Source organism: Notolepis coatsorum (assembly GCF_963971535.1).
Source record: "Notolepis coatsorum genome assembly, chromosome: 8".
In the NCBI taxonomy this organism is placed as follows: Eukaryota; Metazoa; Chordata; class Actinopteri; order Aulopiformes; family Paralepididae; genus Notolepis; species Notolepis coatsorum.
Window position 1 is genome coordinate 49,826,436 of NC_140172.1, and position 14,521 is coordinate 49,840,956.

General features: G+C 42.5%; 1 protein-coding gene across 1 annotated transcript in view; it reads right to left on the reverse strand.

Annotated features, from left to right (window-relative positions):
- LOC311233446 (short transient receptor potential channel 4-like) overlaps positions 1-14,521 on the reverse strand; it is a gene marked incomplete at its 3' end in the record, with an annotated part of 190,065 nt that overhangs the window by 126,414 nt on the left and 49,130 nt on the right. The window contains exon 2 of the mRNA XM_084320413.1: positions 4,210-4,403. Within this exon, the coding sequence (XP_084176539.1) occupies positions 4,210-4,368 (159 nt within the window). The 5' untranslated portion in view covers positions 4,369-4,403. The remainder of the gene's footprint in view (positions 1-4,209; positions 4,404-14,521) is intronic.

Below are 14,521 nucleotides of genomic sequence, written 5' to 3' on the forward strand. Positions count from 1 at the left end.
TCGGGGAGGGGACTCGGCGACGTAAGCAGGTTCTTCCTGCTGGCTGGGTCCCGTGTAGATTGGTCGAGGAGGGGAAGGTGCCCTCGACCCGTGTCGTGATGATCTCCGGGAGCTCCGGGTGGAGGAGTGGGGAGTTACCCTTTGGAGAGCTAGCTCCATCATTTGCGCCTGCAGACGGTCTCGCTCCGCCTCGCGCTGTGCATTGGCGGCGTCGTGCTGTGCATCGCGTTGCGCGTTGGCGCGGTCTCGCTGGATGTTTTCTTCAGCCTGGAGGCACCTCTCTTCCAGTCTGATGGTCATCGCGGCGTCAGCCTGGAGGCGACTCTCTTCCAGTCGGATGTGTTCGCGCTCGCTCTGTTGTTGCGCTTGGAGACGTTCTCTTTCCACTGCAGAATGTTCGCGCTCACTCTGTAGGCGGTTACGCTCACTCTCTTGTTGCGCCTGGAGACGTTCACGCTCACCCTGGAGGCGGTCTCTTTCGGTTGAAGCTGTCAGCGTGGCGATCAGGGCTTGCGCTAGTCTCTGGTCGGCCTCGCTTGGGGATGACGCTGATGAGGGTGATCTGGAGTTGACAGGAGTTGGCGTTGACCTGTTCTCTTTTCGCGCGCCGAGGTCTATCTCGGGTGCGCGCTCTTTATCCTCTTGTGCTCCGAGGTCCATCTCGGTGGCGCTGTCTTTATCCTCTGGCGCTCCGAGGTCCATCTCGGTGGCGCTGTGGTCTTTGGGCATAGTCACGTCATGTCCCGCTTGTCCCCCCCTGTGAGCTAAGTCAGTTTCGTTTGAACCCGCTGGGGTCTCTACTAGTGGGGCCGACAAGTCGATAGGGTTGGGCATGCTTAAACTATTAGTTTTATCCGTGCTTAACGTCTTTTTAGATAAGCTAGGAGGTAAAACGAAAGCGTAGTCCTCCAATTGTGGAGGGGGCTGACGTTGGCGCCTAGGGCGCACTAGTTTGGGAGAGCCGTTTGGAGAGTGTCCGCCGCTGGCCATATTACTATTAATATGATTAAGATTACTGATACCCTCCGGCTCGAAGGACCAATTGTAACTGAGGGGTTACAAAACCCTGACTGTATTAAAGATTGTGATAGATTAAACCACTACTACATATTATTATTATTACTTGCCAGACAGTACAGTTAAATATGGCAGACACTCAGAATAGACGGCACGGTGACAAGGAGATATCATTTACAGTATTTATTATTATGCAGCAAATATACAAATGGGAATGACTTGGTCGCTCTTTTATGGCGAATGATATTAGAAAGTCAGCGAGTAGCAAAGTCAGTGGGAATGAATAATTCCTAAGCTAGGTATACTAGACCAAACGCCGCCTGGCTTGGGATGGCAATATAGGGGGGCAAACGAGGGTACCGCTGGAGACAGGTGATATCCTCCCAGAGTTGTAAGCTCCAGAGGAAGGAAGAAGGTACGGATACTCAGGCTGTTCACTTGAAGAAAAGGGGTTCTCATACGGATCCGGTCTTTATAATCCAAGTGCTCAGTAGCAAGGTAATAGCTGTAATCCAATGCTCGATAGCAATGATGATAGCCAGCTAGCTTCGTCCTCGAAGCTAGCCCGAGGTAAGATCTTCAAGGTAGTTAAATCCAAACGACAGTGGGTATTAACGATGCTCTTCTCCACGGTACTACGTTCCACAATCACTATAATCCAACCAATAATGGTTCTACAATATCGCCGCGGTATGTTCCAATGCGCACATGTCCAATAGTTCTGCGACTAGGCCCTCCTCGTGTGCTGGCACTAATTACTAAGTCCACACACACTTGCTAAGGTTCACACTAGTTACTAAACGAACGAACTGCTTGTTAACTCTTTCAGTGCCACGCCTGGTTTTCCGTTTTACCGCTTGAATGCCACCATCGGCGCCAATGTTAACGTTAATATCGCCTAATCTATGTTTTAAATTATGGCTATGTGTCTAATCTGCCCATCGCATTATCAAAGACTATTTTCCAGTCAGTGCTGTGAAGGCAGATTGTTTTTTTATCGCGTCGTTTTCCGTTTCAGAGCAGTTAGAAAAGCCCCTGTTTTGATATAAAAAACAGCTCATTCTGGAGCATTCTATGAAAATCGTCTTTTAGTGGAATATTCCACAACGTTGATATTCGTCGGCCTTTTTATGAATAGTTTTCAAATAAACGCTAGATGATCAATATTATACGTGCACGCAAGCACATTGCGGCCGCGCACTGATAATCGCTCCATTGATTTCCTCACAGACTTTTACAGTGAAACCGAAAGAAGACATTTCACAAAACAGCTTATAACTTCATCAAACTTACTCCGATTATCCTACCACTGATAACATAGAGTCCTTACCTGACATCAGATGGTATCCAACTGGTATATTCCAATTCCTGATCACCATTCGAAAAAATCGATACGTGTATGGATCCAACGCGACACTGTAGATCTCCATGATCCGCGGGGATCTGAGGCTCCAGAATGAACTGTGGTAACCCCGGCTGGATCAGTGAACTGGAAAATGTGGAGTACCGGATTTTTTTCCCCATTCATTTTCATTGAGTCCATTCCAAAATCACTTATGTCATCTGGGAGACGACAGGGGGCGCTTTTTTCCACAGTGATCACCGGCGCAGCTCGGCTATACTCGGGTAGGCTCGGGTGATGCAATAATTTTTCTGATCGCAAAAAAAAATAAAATAAAAAAAATCTGAGAAATCTCGTGAGTGGCACGCAACCACCTATAAAAAAACCAGAGAAATCTCGTGAGTGGCACTGAAAGAGTTAATGCTGCACACCGAACGAACTGCTGTAATACGATTCACACTAAATGACGACTCTTTACTTCACATAAAGTTAGGTCGAACTTGACTATGCTATACGCTAGGTGCAGCTACTGCTGTTGCATTACTCCGGATGAACTTCACGTTACTGCATTAGATCGAACCGATACGAACTTCACCAAACACTGACGAACGAACCAACTACTGTTTGCGCCCTCCACGATATATATACTTAGAGGGCTTTCTAGTTCGCAGCCGAAGCGCTTGTCTGGGATCAATGCGCTGGCCCCAGGCATGTCCCAACATGTCCAGACTCGTCTTTGAACCTGTCTCAGGGGGGGAGCTCCAGTAGCTCACCGCGTACCTCGAACGCTATTTCGGCGCCGGGGACAACCGTGCTCGTCACGGATCTGGGGTAGCAAGTTCGATTCCCGGACAAAGCCGTAACTTTCTCAGAGTGTCTTCCCCCCATCTACACCCCCATTCAACCTGTTTCTGTCTGTCACACTTGACCAGAGAAAAAGCGATAAACGCTAGAAGAGCCAGCGGAATGGCCAAAGTTTAAAAAAAGAACCTGTCTCAGGGGCGCGGTTCTTGGCGCCGCCAACGTCAAGGGCATTATCCAATGAGGAAAGCGAATAATGCTATGATTCAAACGGATGCTTAAAGGGATATAGCTTATATATATAAATAATATACAAGTTATATAAAACAATAAAACGTAGATTCTCAATGTTAATCTGGCCCTTCAGAACAAAGAGAGTACATTGTTGTGTACAGTATGAGTCTGTAATACGCTACAAACTGAAACAGATTTACATTTTTGGAATACAACTCAGACTTAGCTGTCACTTGATGTAATACCTTGTGTCATGGGCTCGGTCAATCGATTTGAGTAAGAAAGAGTCAAACTCAAACCATTGTAATAATCATTCAAATAAAATTAAATACAATCAAAGTCACCCATTTGGATTACAACCTCAGAACCTCATCCATCCATCTACCCATCCATCCACCCATCCATCCATCCACTCACCCATCTACCCATCCATCCATCCACTAACTCACCAACCCACCCATCCATCCATATACCCATCCATCCATCCACCCATCCATCCATCCATCCATCTACCCATCCATCCATCCACTAACTCACCAACCCACCCATCCATCCATCTACCCATCCATCCATCCATCCACCCATTCATCCATCCATCCATCCATCCATCCATAAACCCACCCATCCATCCACTAACTCATCAACCCACCCATCCATCCGTACATCCATCCATCCACTAACTCACCAACCCACCCACCCAACCATCCATCCATCCACTAACTCATCAACCCACCCATCCATCCATCCACTGACTCACCCACTCATCCATCCATCCACCCATCCATCCATCCATCCATCCAACCATGCATCCATACCTCCAGGCCCTGTTTGACACTGCCATAGTCCCCTTTCTCCACAGCTCCCAGGTAGGCCTTCTCCAGGGGCGACAGCTCGGACTCAGCCCGTACGATCCTCAGTGGGATGCGGTCGCGGTACGAGGAGTTGTCCGTCCGCCGGTAGTACAACTGAGACATGTCCCCTGACTTCAGCTGCTACAGCTGCTGCCGGGCTTCATACCCAGGGAGGAGAGACAGGAGGATGAGGAAGCAGACAATAAAGGGTTAATATAGTAATATCTCATTATTTCAATTAATTCTTGGAAGGGTTAGGGGAATGGGATTAAAATAAAACAAATCAATAGTACAAAGTACAAACACAAAGGTCATATTTATATCTATGTTGAGATCTATTTTGTAAGTTTTCCATCCGCTGTTGGCTGACAAAACCAGACGATGAGAAGGAGAGTCATTGGAAAAGGGAGACGGCTGAGGAGGATGAAGAAGAGGGAGGTGGGAAAAAGAGGGTTAATGGTAAGAGGTCACAACATGATGTCAACATCAAACTGAAACAACCACAAGCTAACAACATTTATGTTATGAAATATTGCTGCTTATTTTGATTTATTCAAGCTTTTTCCACACAGAAAAAAACATTTAGCAGCATTTTTTAATGGTGCTTTTCAATTCCTTTAAAGGGCAGTACTTTGACACTTGTCAACACAAAGGGTGGTAGTGTCACAACCAAGCCACGTTTCTTGGATGTTCATGAACTATGGTCGCAGCTAAAAAGAAGATTGCGTAAAAACATTGCATCGAGCCATTCCTACTAAAAACAAACAAAGATTTTAGTGAGGATGCAGTCCTCAGTCAACTTAGCCAAAAAAATATTATATTACATAGCTGTAGAAGCACAGGTTTAACCCTGGATTGGAATACAATGTCCAATCCAGGGTTAAACGAAGAGCTAGTCAAGATGAGAAGCTCGTTCAGCCACATACCCCCCCGACACTCAACTAACCGCCTCGGACAGTCCTTCATACCAGCGGCCACCAGGCTCCACAACAGTGGGCAGCGACTAGCGGCCTCCAGGCTCCACAACAGGGGGCAGCGACTGCTGCCAGACATTGAACTGGGACTAATAGGAACCCAAGGAGGACAATATCCACCTTATATGGATACTGTGATACTGTGAATAATGTATATTTCAGTGGATACTGTGATGTGAATAATGTATATTTCAGTAGATAGTAAATTATAACACTACCTTATGCATACTGCACCTTATGTGACACTGTGAATATATTTTTCAGCTAGTTAGATAGTAAATTATATTGACCTATTTGTTTACACTGCTTGTGTTGTTTTTACTATCTGTACCCCCCCCCCCCCCCCTTCCCCCATGCTGCTATGATGCCTAAATTTCCCCAAGGGGATCAATAAAGGAATATCTTATCTTATTTCACACTCCCTATCCAAGGCCTTTGTATAGCCTATACAGCATACTCAAAATGGCTTATGTCTGTAATAGCCACATTTCTCACTAATCCCCCTGGTCTTCTGAACCTGCCTTGCTTTTGCATGTGACCCCACGGGGCTTAATATATATTATAAGTGTCGTAAATACAGTGGAAATCCATACATGGAGCGATCCTTCAAGTTCTCTATTGTGATTGACATGACCGCAAAGTAATGCCCTTTTAAAGGAATTGAAAAGCAAGCCACGGGTTAGCAGCAGGATCAAACACAGAGAGGAGGGCCCCAGGGGGGAGGTGGTCGATGGAACACGATATAAGGAAAGAAAAGGAGATGTATGAGATGAGAAAAGTAATGGAAAATAGAATGGGAGGGAGTGAAGAATATGTAGCTATAATAACGGCTGGTGGTAAACACTCTCTCCCTCCCTCTCTCCCCCTCTGAAACCTTAGATTCTCCAAGGACTCGCCTCAGTAACCAAGATAAGACCATTACTGCTCTATATGCATTTATATCCAATGAGTGGGGGATGATAACAGGCCCACTGTGATCCGATAGAGCCTCTGGAGAGAAAAGAGCAGCGTTAACAAACCTCTCCACAATCTCAGTCCGAAACACAATGTCTGTTCTCACCTAATCTCAGTGTCCCGGAAGGGCAAATTAGATTCTCATGAATGAATGTTCATTACATTTATAAAGCACTTTTCTAGACACTCAAAAACATTTGTAGGGGGAATTGCCTCTGCAGGCTCGATGGCTGCCATTCACTGGCCAGGCACACATCACACTACACAGTGGCTGAAAGGCTCAGGAGAAAGGGATTGATATCAGCCAATTAAGGGGGAGGGATGATGGCCTTGGTGTCAGAGACACGAGGGCATTTGGCAAGGATCGTCAGGGAAACCACCAACATATGACAATAAGTCAAGAACATGTAACATTATATTATAACAAGGACTCACAGTGGTTACGTTTAGATGTACTTAAAAATCATATAGAGCCCCTTTCATTTTGACCAAAACAAAAGCCTTGTCTTGTTGCACCAAAGTGATAATTTTAAATACACAATCTTGTAACTAAGAGAGTCACTGGGGAAAAAAGGAAATTGTGCATGGATTTATTTTGTTTTGTCTCTAAATTACACACAACTGATTTTTGTTTCCTTTTTCCCACATTTTCTCCCCAATTTAGTTGTTATGCCAATTCCTCATGTGTGTCATGGTCCTGGTTGTTGCGCTATCCTGTCTGTCTGGGGAGGGTGTAGACTACCACATGCCTCCTCTGTTGGTCTGGGGAGGGTGTAGACTACCACATGCCTCCTCTGTTGGTCTGGGGAGGGTGTAGACTACCACACACCTCCTCTGTTGGTCTGGGGAGGGTGTAGACTACCACATGCCTCCTCTGTTGGTCTGGGGAGGGTGTAGACTACCACATGCCTCCTCTGTTGGTCTGGGGAGGGTGTAGACTACCACATGCCTCCTCTGTTGGTCTGGGGAGGGTGTAGACTACCACATGCCTCCTCTGTTGGTCTGGGGAGGGTGTAGACTACCACATATCTCCTCTGTTGGTCTGGGGAGGGTGTAGACTATCACATATCTCCTCTGTTGGTCTGGGGAGGGTATAGAGCAGGGGTAGGCAACCCTAGGCACGCGTGCCTGCATAGGCACGCGGGGGCATTTGCATAGGCACAGGGGGCAGCAGTAAAAAAAATAAATAAAAAAAAATAAATAAAGGAAAAAAAAGAATTAATATTATAGTGAAATATTTTGTCACATTTATCTTGTTGAAATCCTCCCACAGGTTCTTTTTACTACCACATTTTTTTTTTTTTTTTTTTTACAATATATTTATTGGGTTTTAGTTTGCAAATTACAACATGTATATCAGCAGAGCAGTATTCAGCAAACATTTTCACCCCGTTCTCCCTCCCCTAACCCCACCCCACACAAAATAATAATTAACTTCAAAAACAGGTTCACATAGGAAGGATACAGATTTAAATAAAAAATAAACATAAATAAATAATAATACAACCAAAATGTTTTACACATTAAGTAAAGGGTGTTTCTTGTCGTTTTTACACAATAATAAGAGTTGTCCCACAGTACTCCCCCTAATCCCGTTCTTGTTGAAGCAAGTTCCCAACATTTGTATTATGCTTTAAGAAGTACACAAATGGTCCCCAGGCATTATCAAAAATGTTTTGTTTACGTCTAACAATATACACCATCTTTTCCATTGACATATTTGAAGCCATTTCTTTAATCCACATACCAATTCTTGGTCCATCAACATTTTTCCAATTAAGAGCTATTACACGTTTTGCTTGTAATATGCACATATCTATAAATCTAAACTCTTTGCGTTGTAGATGTGGGGTGGTAGGATATAAACCAAGAATAAAAAGCTTGGGATTCAATGGCAACTTCTTTGATAAGATTTGATCGATCAGATCAATAACATCTTGCCAGAAGGTTTTCACTTTCACACATTCCCATATGCAGTGGAACAGTGTCCCCCTTTCCTCACTACACTTAATACAAGTATCTGGAATATTATCATTAAACTTATGCAATTTAACAGGAGTTATATATGTACGCATCAGCCATTTATATTGTATAAGTTTTAGGTTGCTACTGACTGTCTGACTCTGTGCCTCTTTACATGCCACGCTCCATTCTTCTAAAGATATTTCCTCCTCTATGTCTTCGTTCCATTGATTCAGTTTTGATTCAGATGATTCATCTGAACCAGATACAAATAAGTCGTATAGCATTGAAATTATACCTTTACCATAACAGTGTCTAGTGACTGCTACCTCTAAGATGGAAATGTTCGGTATATCCAATGAATGGTTCTGAGATGATATAAAACTCCTTAGCTGAAGATATTTAAAAAAGTGATGTTTCGGAATATCATATTTTGTAGATATTTCCGCAAAGGACATAAATACTTCATCCTCCTCCCTGTATACGTCTTGCACTTTCCTTAACCCCTTTTCAGCCCATACTTTAAATCCACTATCGTTTTGCCCTGATTTAAAATTGGCTACTACCACATATTTAATTGAGACCCTTTATTTGTTTATTATTTCAATTTAGCTGGAAATACATTGCTACATTTGCAGAGCCTTATAACAAAAACATTATTACGGTCACCATTGTGACCAGTGGGATTAATCAACACATTTTATTATTTATTTTTCTATTTCATTGAACATTGCACATGTTAAAAGCAAAAATGTTTACTCAAAATGTGAGTATTACCAAGTCAACTTGTGTTCTTAAAACAATGACAATAAACATAGTTTTATTAGGTTGAAATAATGTGGTTGTGTACTTATTTTTCTGTTAACCCTTAGGAGTCTAACCTAAATAGCTCCTCCTCCTGAGAATTTCCCCTTTTTTTTGTTACATAATATAAAATTACAGATTCATACCTTCAAAATAAGCCATCAATTGTCAAATTTGAGACGATAGTTTTCAATCAATGTCCTATCAAACATTCTGGTACAGTCATTACCTATTTGCAGCAGGAGCCTCTGAAGAGAATTCAGTGAATTCAGCTAATGATAAGGGAACTACACTCCTTCCCAGAATTCAATGTGATGTCAATGTTAATTTCAATGACTAATTCACACCATGAAACAAAGGCCCAGCAGGGAACAATTACAGCTGAATGGGGGTATAGTGTGACTGATCAATACAGGCAACACACACTTTGATTTGATGCCATGCATATACACACACTAGATAGACAGAGGTTTAGATATTTAGATAGATATATAATAGTAATATAATAGAAAGAGAGAAAGAAAGAAAGAAAGAAAGAAAGAAAGAAAGAAAGAAAGAAAGAAAGAAAGAAAGAAAGAAAGAAAGAAAGAAAGAAAGAAAGAAAGAAAGAAAGAAAGAAACAGAGAGAGAGACATTTATAATAATAATAATAATAATAATAATAATAATTATTATTATTATTAAATAGAATAATTTTCTATAGGCTTGCCGTGGTAGTCAGTGATACTGGTGTCATTCTGTGTTCAGGCTTCCATACTTATTGAAAAGAATGCTCATATCCAAAAGTATTAGATAGATATAGGTCATACATGTAGGTATGCATTTGGTTACACACACACAGAAGTAGTCTCAGACCGGGAGTAGTCTCAGAGAGGGAGATACAGAGGAGAGATGGAGGGAGAGAGAGGGAGATAGGGAGATATAGATAGAGAGAGGGAGAGAGAGGGAGAGATAGAGGGAGAGAGATATATATATATATAGAGAGCGAGAGAGAGAGAGAGAGAGAGAGAGAGAGAGAGAGAGAGAGAGAGAGAGAGAGAGAGAGAGAGAGAAAGAAAGAAAGAAAGAAAGAAAGAAAGAAAGAAAGAAAGAAAGAAAGAAAGAAAGAAAGAAAGAAAGAAAGAAAGAAAGAAAGAAAGAAAGAAAGAAAGAAAGAAAGAATGCCGTGGGTAGATGGTCCACTGGTGCAGTGGGTAGATTGTCCACTGGTGCCGTGGGTAGACGGTCCACTGGTGCCGTGGGTAGGTTGTCCACTGGCACCTGTACAACTGTGACGCCACACAGCTCAGCTACGTCTGCTGGAAGACCAGGTGGGTCATGGGATGACTTGTCGTACAGAACTTGTAAGTCGCTTTGGATAAAAGCTTTAGCTAAATGACTAGATGTAAATGTAAATGTGTAAATGTAAATGTGTGTGTGTGTGTGTGCGTGCGCGCGTGTGTGAAAGTAAGACATCCTTGACTTAGTAAACTCACTGACAGCACGTGTGGCAGATTTATATCCAGCTTTTAATTTGATCGTTTGTTTGTGTGTTTCTGTGTGTGTGTGTGTCTGTGTCTGTCTGTGTATGTGTGTGTGTATGTGTGTGTGTGTGTGTGTGTGTCTGTGAAACATGTCTTGTACTCATTTACCTCACTAAATACAGCAATGTGTAACTGTAGATTTCAAATGGCTGTGCAAATAGTTGTTTTGTTTGGCTTTGACAATGTAAACGTATGTTTCCCATGTCAATAAAGCCCATTTGAAGGAGAGAGAGAGAGAGAGAGAGAGAGAGAGAGAGAGAGAGAGAGAGAGAGAGAGAGAGAGAGAGAGAGAGAGAGAGAGAGAGAGAGAGAGAGACGACGTCATCTTTCCTTCACAAAGCGCATCGATGCGCTGTCAACTAAAGCACCGTGTTTAGCGCGGGTGACCAAAACACCAAACTCGTCACACAGCAGCCAGTGGCTGATACTGTAGTTCACGTAGTCCACTCCACTGTCCGCTTGAATGAACTGCGAGAGATAATTCATAACTCATATACACACACGCACTCTGCCATACAGTAGTTAATGTTTTAGCGCGACGTGGGTATACAGAACTGTCAGGATGCTGCAGAGTTTCTGTTGCACATAGAAGCAGACTCGACACAAGTTTCGTCTCGACGCTGCCTCTCCCTATATCTCTCTCTGAATATGCACTATTGTATCAGTACAGTAAAGAATACACGTGTAAAAAAAAAAATCACGTTAAAAAAAAAGATTTGATGGGATTCGAACTCGTCAACAACGGACCGCAGGAGCGCAGAACCGCTGCTCTGCCAGGTGAGCTGAAGCGCCGAATTAAAATCATGGAACAGTAACAGGCCACCTCTCTACTCTAGAGAGCTGTCATCACCGTGATGCGCTTGAATGAACTGCGAACTGCAGGACTATTATTATCAACGACAGACAGTGAGAAACACAACCCCCCCCCCCCCTCTCGCGCTGAAGAATATGCATATTAGATCACTCAGTGATTAACACCTATGCGCTGTTTGTGTGTGCGCGCGTGCATGTACGTGACGCGTTGTAGTTTCGGGGGAATACAGGGATATTTAGAACTATACAATTGAGCAAGAATTAAACATATTTACAAGTCGTATTATGTTTAGCAAGTAAGGATACATATAGATTACACTATATGCACTCGAAATTGTCTTTGTTCTATTTTTACAGATTTTTGAAAAACGGGACTTCCTGAGCATTTGTGAGAGATTCTAATTCTTTTGTTCTCCGCCCACGGGAGCAATAAGCCCCGTTGACTTCTAAGGGTTAACTTATTATGGATTGAAAACTGAAAACCTTAATGCACAGTAACTGAACTCAATATTTTTGGTAAGTTTTGGTAACTTATTATTATAATTTTTTTGACAGTGTAGTCTTGCGATCAATCAAAACTTATTTACACGATATACCTCACATTCACCCTCCATTCACATCCTGGTGTTCTCCATTAGGCCTGTAGGTGGAGCTATGACAGCACACGTACAGTACACACACCGATGGTGTGTGATGTGTCCAAAAATGAATGGGCAAATGTGAGTGAAATGGTCGCACTGTATGCAGCTGTTTGTCTGCATTGCATTCCCCCCCCCAACTCAGATTTAGGGTTGATACAACCATCATAATAATATTGTTAATCATAACAATAACAATAATGGTGTAATAATGTAAAAATTATCATTAAAAATACCTGATTATGAGAAAAAAATATATACGATGCATGGAATATTGTTGAGGCACACTAGTTACAACTATATTTCAAACAGGCACTCCATGTCAAAAAGGTTGCTGACCCCTGGTATAGAGTATCAAGTGTCTCCTCCAATACATCACCAGGAGTCGCCAGCCGCTTCTTTTCACCTGGGAGAGCATAAAACATGGAGGTTCCTGCTATCTCCCCCAGATCCCCTCCCCTCTGAACAGGCACCCCAACCAACCAGTAGGAGTCACTATTGTAAAACCAGGACTCATACCCCACTGGCTTCCAACCCGTGAACACTGCCAATTGTGTTTGTTTGTGGTGGTCGGCGACTGCTTTCACCTCTACACTACGCCCCTCTTTGATGTATTCTTAAATAGTTTTAATATGATCTCTAATAGTTTTCTCATAAAAAAATAAAGGGACACATTTTCACAAAGACAGATTGTGCTTATGAATGCACTCATGTATGCATTAAGTACAGTATATTTGCAACAATGATTAATAGCTTATCAGTCTAGAGTCACTTATTATATATTCTGAATGAGGCACCATAAGTAAACAATAGTTCAATACACAATAAATTAGCCTGCTTTGACAGTTAAACGCCAGTTAAATCAACCGTGGCGTCAGGTGGGTCATGTGAGAAGTCCACAATGCAATGTGGATGCCTTCTAGCCATTACCATCCTGTCTTTGGCAACACTGATGTCGGGATTACACAAAACAAAAACACAGATAAAAAAAGAAATATCAAATTAAAAACAGTTACATACTGAAGTCTGCACTCTGTGGACCTTAAGCATACGCCATCTGAGCAGGTCAGATAGGGTATATAATTTTGTGATATATGATGGTAATTTCCCGGCAATGGCATTAAAGATAAACGGATACCAATGTGTATTTAGCCTCTGCCAGAGAAGACCACGTTATCATACAGGATGCAGTGGTATATATCTATATATCTATCAGCAGTAATACATATGAGAGCAGAACCACAGACCGTGTCGAGAGTTTTAAGAGTGGAAGCCGCATTTCTACAAATGACACCATCATAATCCAACACTGATAGGAAAACTGCTTCAACAATCCTTTCCCTTTTCTATTTTCCAGTTGAATACCAATACGAGCTTCCTGAAGCAAGTTTAAAGTAAAATTGCAACTTCTCAATAGCCACTTGTACAGAATCAGCAATACAATACAATACACATTAGTGTCATCAGCATAAACCTGGGCTTGACAAGCATTTAATGAAAAGACAATGGGTCTCATTCCCCAAAATTTTCCAAAGAGTTCTCTTGGAAGACTTATCTTGGAACCGACTGAGACAGAATCAATGACAAGTTCACTCTGAGTCCCCAACGTGCTGGTAATATGTCTTAAGTGGCTCAAACTTTCGCACCTGTGATATGATCTGATATCTGCTTGGGGCATTATGTCTTAAACTCGAACGCGCGTCCCCGTTCAGGTCATTTGCATACAAAACAACGCCTCCAGAGCTCCTTATAAGGCAAAGTAATGACGCAACTGTGTGGAAATGGATGCGGAAGTGCCTTGCGAGTCTTGCACGACCCATCGAAATGAGATTAGGTTAATGTATTGTCATCATATATAGTCAGTGTTGGGCAAGTTACTTTTAAAAAGTAACTAGTTACAGTTACTAGTTACTTCTTCCAAAAAGTAACTAAATTACTTACTCAGTTACAAATTATAAAAGTAACTAGTTACTTCAGAAAGTAACTATTGCGTTACTTTCAAGTAATTTTTTTACATAAACAACATACACAAATCTAAACTATTTTAATGTTGCTGTGGGACAAAGTGAGACTAGCCTCCAATCAAATGCCATGTATATGTAGATATTATAATTACTATTGTTTATATAGTGGATCATACAAATACAAACACAATAGATTAGGGGTGTAACGGTACACAGAAGCCACGGTTCAGTACGTACCTCGGTATTGGGGTCACGGTTCGGTACGAGTTCGGTACAACAGAAAAACAATATTTATAATTATTATTATTAACACTTTGACTGCCAGGGGGCGTCTTTAGACGTCTTTGCTGGCCATGCTAAAGTTGCCGGGGGACGCTGTACGTCGTCTTTATATCAATATTTCAAAAATCTGCGATCGGATTCATAATGTCCCTCCGCTGGCCTGAGATTCACCAGCAGGACCCACTGAGCTCTCTGGCGGTTCAGGAGCGCCATCTGGTGGCCGATCGGCGCAAGCGCTTAACAGGAAGCGCACTAGAGGTTTTGCTAGACGTCCGTATTGCTTCCGGCCACTCGGTACATGTCCCGTGACTCTAGCTCGTCACTCTACATAGCGATCGATTGCCAATAACTCGATAAACAAC